At 39.4% G+C, this 9701-nt stretch overlaps 1 protein-coding gene across 1 annotated transcript in view; it reads right to left on the reverse strand.

The window, feature by feature from the left end:
- Positions 1-9701, reverse strand: part of Ccny (cyclin Y) — a gene marked incomplete at its 5' end in the record, with an annotated part of 151019 nt that extends 141318 nt beyond the window's left edge. Inside the window, 1 exon segment of the mRNA XM_005398158.2 lies at positions 9499-9701. Coding sequence (XP_005398215.1) covers positions 9499-9652 — 154 coding nt within the window.

A 9701-nucleotide genomic window follows, 5' to 3' on the forward strand; every position in this document is an offset into this window, starting at 1 on the left:
ATTATTTGTCTATTTGTTTTCCTGAGAAACTATTTTGTAGACAATAATACATAAAATGATAACCATTGATAATTTCCTACCATTTTGTCTGTAATTTGCTAAGTCCCCCCTATTATTATGTTATCCTTCTTTTATTCTTTAAAATAAAAAAATAATAATAAATTGTATCCTTACTTGAGAAAAGAACTCTATAAAAGGCTAAGTGTACTTGCAGAGTACACTGGATGTTTAAGACATGTGACCTATCACACATAACAGTTATTCCACAGAGGCAGTTTGTGAAGCAAGCAAGACCATGTACTTATCCCTTAGATTTATCTCTATGTGGCTCATACCCAAGGTCATCTTTTCTAAAAACAAGCACCTCTCAGTATCCAAGGGGATTTGGTTCCAAACTCCCCTTGGATATCTAACAGGAAGATGCTCATGTCCTTTGTATAAAATGGCATATTATCTACATAAAATCTATGCACATTCTCTTAGAGTTAATGCAACTCCAGATTATTACAATCTCAATAGCTGTTATACTGTATTATTTAAAGGGTAATGACAAGAAAAGCACGTCTGTACATGTCCAGCACAGATGCAATTTTTTCCCAACTACTTTTGACCTACAAGTGGGTGGAATCACCAAAGCCAAATCCAAACCTACAGACATGAGAGCCCAACATAGCAGCTTTGCCAGGCTTCCTCCAAACTTCCTACCACAAGATGAAAGAAATGGAAAGTCAGGTATTAGACTCATCTCACTAAAAATTAAGTCAAATATGTGCTAAAGTGAATAAGCACCTGCTATCTCCTGAATATATCAACTATGTTTTCAAAAGATAGAAGGCAAACTTCAATGTTACGTAAACTTTCCATGCAAAAGAGCAACACACTACACATTAAAAAAAGACATCACTCACCAATGACTTGAGGAGAAAAAGGCTGTAGAAAAAAATAAAACTATCCATATAAACTGAACAAAGTAATACTTACTATAAAAGAAAGTACTATGGGGCTGGGGATATAGCTCAGTGGCAGAATGCCTGCCTGGCATGCCTGAGGTCCTGAGTTTGATTCCTGGTACCAAAAAAAATGTTTATAGGTGGTATTTTAGGCCAGGTGTGGTGGCGCATTCCTGTAATCACAGCACTCAGGAGGCTGAGGCAGGAGGATTGTTCCAAGTTTGAGACCAGCCTGGGGTACAAAGTGAGCTCAAGGTCAGCCTGAACTGCATGCAGCAAGACCCTGTCTCAAAAAGACAAAAGAAAAAAAAAAGTACTAATCCTTGATAAATTTATGAGCCTGAAGGTTTTGAAATGGATTAAAGACAGACAGTATTCCTGACTTCTTTCTCATCCTACATTTTGGCAGGGTTCTCCAGCTGGGAGCCCTAAAACTTGGACTTCTAAGCAATTACACAGTCTATTTATATCTTTATCTAAAAACCTACTTTAAGAACTAGAAATATAGTTAAAGATAATTATGATTATACTTACTAAAAGAGAAATAATCAGTTAAAATTTTGAAAATCAATTAAAATCCTGAAATCCTGTAATCATTAACAAAATTCTAAATTCGGAGTAAAATCTTTTCTTGAGAAAAAGATCTCTTACCCCACCCATGCTTGCATTAATTATAGATTGTGTTAAATTTTAAAGAAATTTACCAAACATAAACAAAATAGTGACATCTCTTTTCCCTTTCTGTCCACCAACAACAGAAGCATCCATCCAAAGTAATGCAAAACAGCGACTATATCCACAGTTTTGCAACTTAAGTCTCTAATACACATGAACTCCTCAGCAGAGTATTTGCTATTCATCCTTCAGAGTTAGAAGGTCTATAATCAGGTATCTGAAATAACTGTGACTTGCATCTCACCACCCAACCAAGATTGCTGCAAAGTTCACAAAGCAAACTGACACAGATGTAATTGTAGATGCTAACAATTATCTTTAGTGTACCCCAGCTGTATTTCTCTCGGTACCAGGAGCCGCTGTCATGTCTACAGATGCTAGTACATCTCAATGAGGATGGCACTAACATCTATCATACCATATGAAACATCAATCATACCCATTGAAACCCTACTGTCCTGCTATACACCTCAGTCAGAGAACAAAGATCACAAAATAACGCTAGAATCAAAGTGACATACCCTACGTAATGTAACCAAGTTGAAATTCACTAATTCTTTCCCTTTTACCTCTGCACCCCTCCCCTCCCTTCCCCTCTTCCTCCTCTCTCTTCTCTCCAAGATAATGAGAAATGCTATAAGGAAAGTGCACTCTCACCCTTTCCTTGCTACAAGCCAAAAACAGTAATGATAGTATGTGGGGGACTTGTATCAACTGCTAGAGCTGTGGATTTGTTTTCTTGCCCAAATAAAGGATGTGGACCCTGCAGTATGACAAGCATATCATCCAATAGCTCTCTCTTGTGACACAGAACACTATTTGCTTAAATAAGTTCAACTCGACAAACCTAGAACTAAAATTCTGACCCCACGTGATTAAAAAAGAACTTCAGAGTCACTCAAATATCCTGTTCTTCGTTTTTTCCTTTTGGTTCTGCCTATTCCTGGATAAAAATGAATTTAAGCCTTGCAATAGTTTCACCAAGCCAGAAATGTTAAGGCATTCACCTCTTTAAGCTAAGAAAGACAATCAGTTTTGTAGAAGAGGAAGAGAAAATTTATCATTCTACAAAATTATTTAATCTTCACTCCTCTCAGAAAGCAGGCAGAGAGTTGAGGGTATAGCTGAGTGGTAGAGCACTTACCTAGCTAGCATGTACACACCCTGCGTTTGATCCCCAACACAACGAGGTAAGGGGCAGGTAAATAAAAAATTAGGCAGTAAAGTAAAAACCCTAATCACAAAACTCTGCTAGCCAAAAGTATACAGGCTATGACCAGGAATCTCTTCAAGTGGGAATGAGCCAAGCACCAAGAGGTTTGGATTCTACACATAGACCACTCCCTAATTAGCATCACAGGGCATCTGAAGCATGGAGCTCTAGTAAGTGATGGCAGACTGAATACTCAACTACCACTAACCAGCTATGAAACCTTAAATTGTTCACCTGTAGAATAAGAATGATGTGAAGATTAACAAAGATAGCATATGTCAAGAAATTAACACTATTCTTGGTCCTGAATTAACACAGTAAATTCACTGTCATTGTCCATGACCTGCGTCCTCTGTCCAGGACCAGACACTGCTCCTCTCAGAGACTCGGGTTTTTTAATCTGTAAAATGTGGACGTAGGAGTAAATGACTCCCTGATTCTAAGTTAAAGAGGAAAATAAGACAAGTAGGTGGGGAGAGGTCATGGAGTTATGAGCAATGCTGTAACGAATACTTTTCTGGGTAAATCTTTAAAACACATCTCCCTATACTGCTAATATACCACCAGTCTATGGACGAGATGATGTTAAAAGGGCTGTAGATCCAAAGCAAAACAAAACAACAGAGAGCAATATTAACACGAACACTGGAAGAGTTACTTAGATTTTAAACTGCTCCTTTACCCTTATAACAAGTGTACTTTTTCAGTTATCCTTCCAATTCTTAGGATAAGTCCCTTAGGCTTTAGCTTCTCTCACCAGGAAAAAAAAAAAAAAAAAATCAACTACCTTCATATATCTTTCAACACACTTCACATTAAACACAATAAAATCAACAACAGTGCATATGTTCCTAATTGCATATGTTCATGGACAGCTTTTTGATTAATTACACATTTGAGTCTCATTTTGAAAGACTACAAAGTTATTCATTGGAAGAGACAAGGAAAAAGATTCAAGATATTACATTACTAAACAGATTTCCATTAGCCATGGTTTTCTTCCTTTCAGCTTGGGTTGTGTTTTGTTTTCCTTTATCATACTTTAAAATCTCAAGTTTCATTTTCAGGACTTCATCCTATCTTCTACTTCTCAGGTTAAAATCCAAACAAAACCAAAACATTTCATAATCACGCTGCTTTCATCCTAAGCCCTGTTCATTCTTACCCTCACTCATGTTCCTCCTTTGCCTAAAAAGTACATGTGATGATATTCTGATCTGGATCTCCAAGACGGCTGGTTTCACCCGCTCACTCTCTCACTCACTCAATACTTATAGAGCATGTTCAAGAAACCAAGGTCAGCTTTGTGGTGCACCCCTATAATCCCAGCGCTCGGGAGGCTGAGGCAGGACAATCACCTGCGCTACATACGGAGTTCAAGGTCAGCCTGGACTACAGAGCAAGACCCTGCTTCAAAAACACCGCAAGAAACTAGGTCATATTAGGGCTGGGGATTTAGCTCAGTGGCAAAAGCGCCTACCTGGCAAGCGCAAGGTCGTGAGTTTGGTTCCCGGTACCGGAGAAAAACCAAAAAAAAAAAAAAAAAAAAGAAACTAGGTCATATTAGTGAACAAAACATGTCCTATCGGCACACCCACCCTGGTAGATGAGAGTAGTCATTATTATGTATGCATATACTCACATACTATATTATAAGGTGGTATGGAATGAAGAAACAGTAGTACAGAGGATGCTTCTTAGGTTTCTGGGTGGAGTGGCAGAGGGATGTTCAATGATTCGGACAGCCTCACTGAAAAGTGAGACTTGAACTAACACTGGAAAGTCCTGAGGGAGTTATGCAAAAGGATACACGGCCAGGTGTGGTGGCACGCTTGTAACTCCAACTACTCAGGAGGCAAGAAGGCCAGTCTGGGCAACTCAGTGAGACCCTGCCTCATAATTTAAAAAAAAAAAAGCAGCAGCAGCAGCCTGGGAATGTAGATCCCTGGGTTCAATCTCCAGTACAAAAAAAAAAAAAAAAAAAGCTACACAAAAACATTCCAGCCAGAAGGTGTCTGGCCTGTTCAAAGAACAGCGCAAAAGGAAGTCAATGTGGCAGGAATGAGTAAAAGAGACTGAGGAGGGCAGGATATCCCATAGGGCCTTGGAATCGTTGATAAAGAGACAGTTTTTACTTATAGGAAACAAAGAGTCACTGCAGCTTCTGCTCAAAAGAGTGATATGTTCATTTTAAATTAGATCTCAGCCTCGAAGGCTGCTGGTGAGAACAGACTGTAGGGACAAGGATAGAAGTGGGCAGACCAGAGAGGCTGACAGAACCAATGGTTGCCTAGAACAGAAGAGCAGCACGACAGATTTTAAGAAGTGCTTAGATTCTGCATATATTTTACAGGGAACTGTACTTTTCTAGCACATTGGATCTAGTTTAGGGCAAAACTGAGTTGCCAAGGATGGCAGGGAAACTCAATCATTATGAGGCAAACCCCAAAATGACATTATGGTACAGATGTTCCAATAATTCTGCTTTACTTGGTCTTGTCACATTTTAAACTCTCCTTGGTCCATTATTCCACTTCTACTCCCATCTAATCACAAAAGTCTAGACTGAACAATTGTTGCAGAGAGATGAAATTTTTTCTTTAAGAAACTCTGGACATGACTGCAATGCTAAGAGATACCCTGTTCCAGAAACCAAGCCCAGGCTTGTCTATGTATGATGGCTACTCAGGCAACACTGGCCATTTACTGGATATACGACTTTAAAAACTAGTCATTTCTCCTCTCTACGCCTCATACATTTGTCATAAAAAGTAAGGTAAACGTTATTACCAGTAGGGTTATGCTGAGTTCTAAATAATGAACAGAAACTGAGCTATTAAAGCAGCAGCCAACAGGGCTTGGGATATAGCTCAGTGGCATAAGCTCCTGCCTGGCAAGCGCAAGGTCCTGAGTTTGATCCCCAGTACCACAAAAAAACAAAAAACAAAAAAAGCAGCAGCCAACGAAGAGCAATAATTACAGTCACTGTTGTTAAGTGGTCTTCTTGTTCTCCAATCTCTGAATGATTTTATGAGACAAAAAACCTGGGGAGCAAATGAGTTATAAATTTTAAAAACATAAATAACCCAAGACTGAAATATACAAAGCACAAGGACATAGCAAGTCACCAGTATGTATCACAGAAGCCTATCCAGCCTAACTCAGTCGCTGAAATTCTACAGGACTAGCATTAGCTCCCCCGCTGCCCAGGGGGGTTTAGATTGAGGAAAATCTAATTTAGGGCATTAGGTTAGGATACACATGTCTTATCTCTATGATTTAAGGAAATGTAGCCATCACAAAAGTTCCATGAACTCACAACATTTTCAGTACTAGTACTAGTATTTGCCTGGGGTGTTTTTCCAAGATATAAAGATAATACTTGAGCACATCAGCTTTTGATTACACTGGAATTTAAGAATTCTTCAGATGTCATTTTAAAATACTTATTAATAATTAACAATCAAAATATGTCCCTCAGTATCTCAAGATATTGGTTCCAAGACACTTGCTCGAAACCTATATTTAAAATGGCCTAGAACCTGCACATAACCTATACATATCCTCACATATAATTTATATCATCTCTAGATTACTTGTAATACCAAATACAAAGTCAATGATATGTAAATAGTTGTTCAGGGAATAATCACATTTTTAATGCAGATGTAAGTATTTTTTTTTTTTTTTTTTTTTTTTTTTTCTCCGGTACCGGGAACCGAACTCACGACCTTGCGCTTGCCAGGCAGGCGCTTTTGCCGCTGAGCTAAATCCCCAGCCCCCCAGATGTAAGTATTTTTCTTGGATCTCTTTATTACAGTTAGATAAATTCACAGGTATGGCCTTGGAGGATAATGAGAGCCGAATATAACTAGAAAATTCAAATATATACAATAAGATGAATAGTTCTCACGATGCAGATCTAAATGCCCCCTAAAATTTTCATGTGTGTGAAAGTTGACTGAATCAAGTGAGTGCCATATTCAGTAATTTCATCCACTGGAGTTCAGAGCAGCAAGGATTGTTAGGAGGTGGGGCCTGTTTGGAGGTGGATCACTGGGGGCATGATTTGGATGTATTTTCTCCTCCTTTCTCTCTCTGCTTCCTGGCTGTCAGAGGTTGAGCACCCTTTCCTCCACCATCCTGCTGCTGCCTTAGAGCCTGAAGACCATGGACTGAAACCAACTATGGACTGAAATTATAAATCAAAATAAACCTCTTCTTTCAGTTGCAGGTGTCAGGTATTGTATCCCATGACAGGAAAGTGACTAAGACAGGTATATATACATATATAGGTTTCTATACAGATACACACACACAAACACTATTTAAGTCTGTTTTCTTCCAGCCTGATATGAGATGAATTTCTTCCACAATATCTCTCCAGGAGATAGAACTTCCAAGCAGTGCTTTTTAAAAAAATATTTCTGACCTGCAGTTGGATGAATTCATGAATGTGGAACCCAAGGATACAGAGGACAAAGGGTAGAAATTCAAATAGACACAGGGGTATAAAAAAAAAAAAAAAAATCAAAATATATATATATATTTTTTTAAACTTAAATTTGCTTAAATAGAGAATACTATTCTCTTCTCCCTGCCTCTGATTCACGTGAATTTCTACTACAATATCACTGAACAGCAGGTAATACTTCCATCCAGTGATTCTCAAGCCCAGCTGCATCTTAGAATTTCTTGGAAAGCTTTAAATAAACATATTAATACTAATGCCCTGCCCTACATTTCTGGTATATCTGAAGCCAATGCTGAGAACTGCTAGTCAGATGAATCCTAAAAGTATTATTTATTGAATTTGGGAGACAGGTAATTGTTTAAATTGTAACTCAGAACTTCTAGATTTAAACTAGCATCATCATAAGAACTGGGTTCTGCAATGAGATGATGCTAGAAAACCTCTTAACGTGCTCTATACCAGTGGTGGTAAACCTACGGCACACATACCGCAGTGAGCCCTTTGTATCACTGAAAGCTCTAAAAGGTTGGCCATCACTGCTCTACACACTCTCAAAAGATGATCCGAACTAAATCTGCAAAACGAAGTTGTTGGTCTTCTAAATGTTCTCTCAAAAAAATACTTGACGACTGACAGTGGATTTCTTTTAAATGAAAGAGCACACCATTCTATTCCATTGTTCACTGGCAAAATCCTAAACCCTAGCGCCAAATACCTGGTTACAATTAATTTTCCCATTTCCTTACTAATTCTTAATAGTAATATGCAGCTTTGTTCTTAGAAATGTGAATCTTTTATTTTTCATTTTTAAAAAATCTATCAATTAAAATATAAAGCCTCCGCCAAATATTAGTTCACAACATAAACAAAATGCTTACAAACGGTTTTCCTGCCTGCTACCATTGCAGAGAATTGGGTAACAGCTGTGTATAATAAGCTCATTCCTTCCTTTAAAATATAACAGTAATTAAATCTTTATTAAATATTAGGCGTTTCTTTCAGGTGCTCGGGGCTCTAACAGCTCTGGCCTTAATATCCTTCTAGATGCTTCATGATGCATAATGTAAAAGCATAGCTACAGTTCAGACATCTAGAGCAGGCAAAGGTATCTCTAAAATAACACTAGAAAAATCTTATGTAACTACAATTTACTAAGCGCATATTATAAACTCTAAGTTGTGTTAGTCCCTGTGGTACTCATTTAATAAACCTGTTGTCCTAAATAGATGAAGTTACCATTTAGAAGAAATTAATGAAAGTCAAACAGTACGAAAATTATTTTCTTCAGTAGTTTAAAAAGTTTTTCATACTAGAGGGAATGCTCCACCCTTAAGTGAACAAGATTGTATCAATTCATTCATGGAAGAAATTTTTTCAGATTAATTCAACTAGATTAACTATGAAAGGATATGAAGTTAAACAAAAATCAAAACATAAAAATACATTTCCAACTTTAAATCTTTTTAACTTGAAAATTCTATGAACTATTTTAAGAATGACTTATAATCTATCTCTTTGTAGAGTCTTAGGCCACAGAGCTTATTGGTAAAACCATACTAATGAAGATACTGTATCGCAAATTCAGTAAGACAAAACATTACTAGGTGCAGCAATGAGTCCTTAGCTTTTTTTTAACACAAACTTTAAACCAACCCAAGTTATCCAGATGAATCATAAATTCACAGAATTGTAATTCAAGTCCATGCAAAAACGTCTTGACCCAAAATTGTCTGAAAATACAATTAAAAGCTTTATCTGAAGAAGCTACATGGCTCCAACTCTGCTACAACCCCCTAAAGTAAATACATATAAACATATAAACAGATATACACATGTGTGCATGTGTGTTTGTGCAAGTGTCTATATACGCACACACGCACACACGCCAGTGATAGCCTCGGGGCTGGCTTCGTTCTTAACGGCAGTGCGGGTGGAGGACAGCGCGGCGCGGTCCCCCTGCGAGAGTCGGGGAAGTGACCCGGGCCAGCTCCTTCCTCGCTCCAAAGAGAGGACGCGATCGCAAAGCCGGCGCTCCAGCCCCGATCTTGCCGGGCTCCGGGGACTGGCAAAAGGACGGAGCGCTCCCTCGGCTCCCAAGCCCGGACGGAGCCCGGCTCCCAGGCTGCGCGGCCCCGCCCCGGCCCCCACGCCCCCAACGCCCCGCGCCCGGCGGCCGCCGCGCTCACCGTCGATGTTCTCCCGGTCGCTGATGTGCTGCAGGTTGCAGCCCGTGTCCTCGCGGCTCAGGTCGGCGTCAGGCCGGTAGGATTCCAGGCGCGAGTGCGCGTTCCTGCGGAGCTTGGGGCTGGCCGACACGCAGCACGAGGTCGTGGTCCCCATCTTCGGCGGCCTGAGGCGCGGGCGGGCGCTGAGGGAGGCCCGGCCGCCG

This window comes from Chinchilla lanigera, unplaced genomic scaffold (assembly GCF_000276665.1).
Source record: "Chinchilla lanigera isolate Chin_1 unplaced genomic scaffold, ChiLan1.0 scaffold00061, whole genome shotgun sequence".
Classification (NCBI taxonomy): domain Eukaryota; kingdom Metazoa; phylum Chordata; class Mammalia; order Rodentia; family Chinchillidae; genus Chinchilla; species Chinchilla lanigera.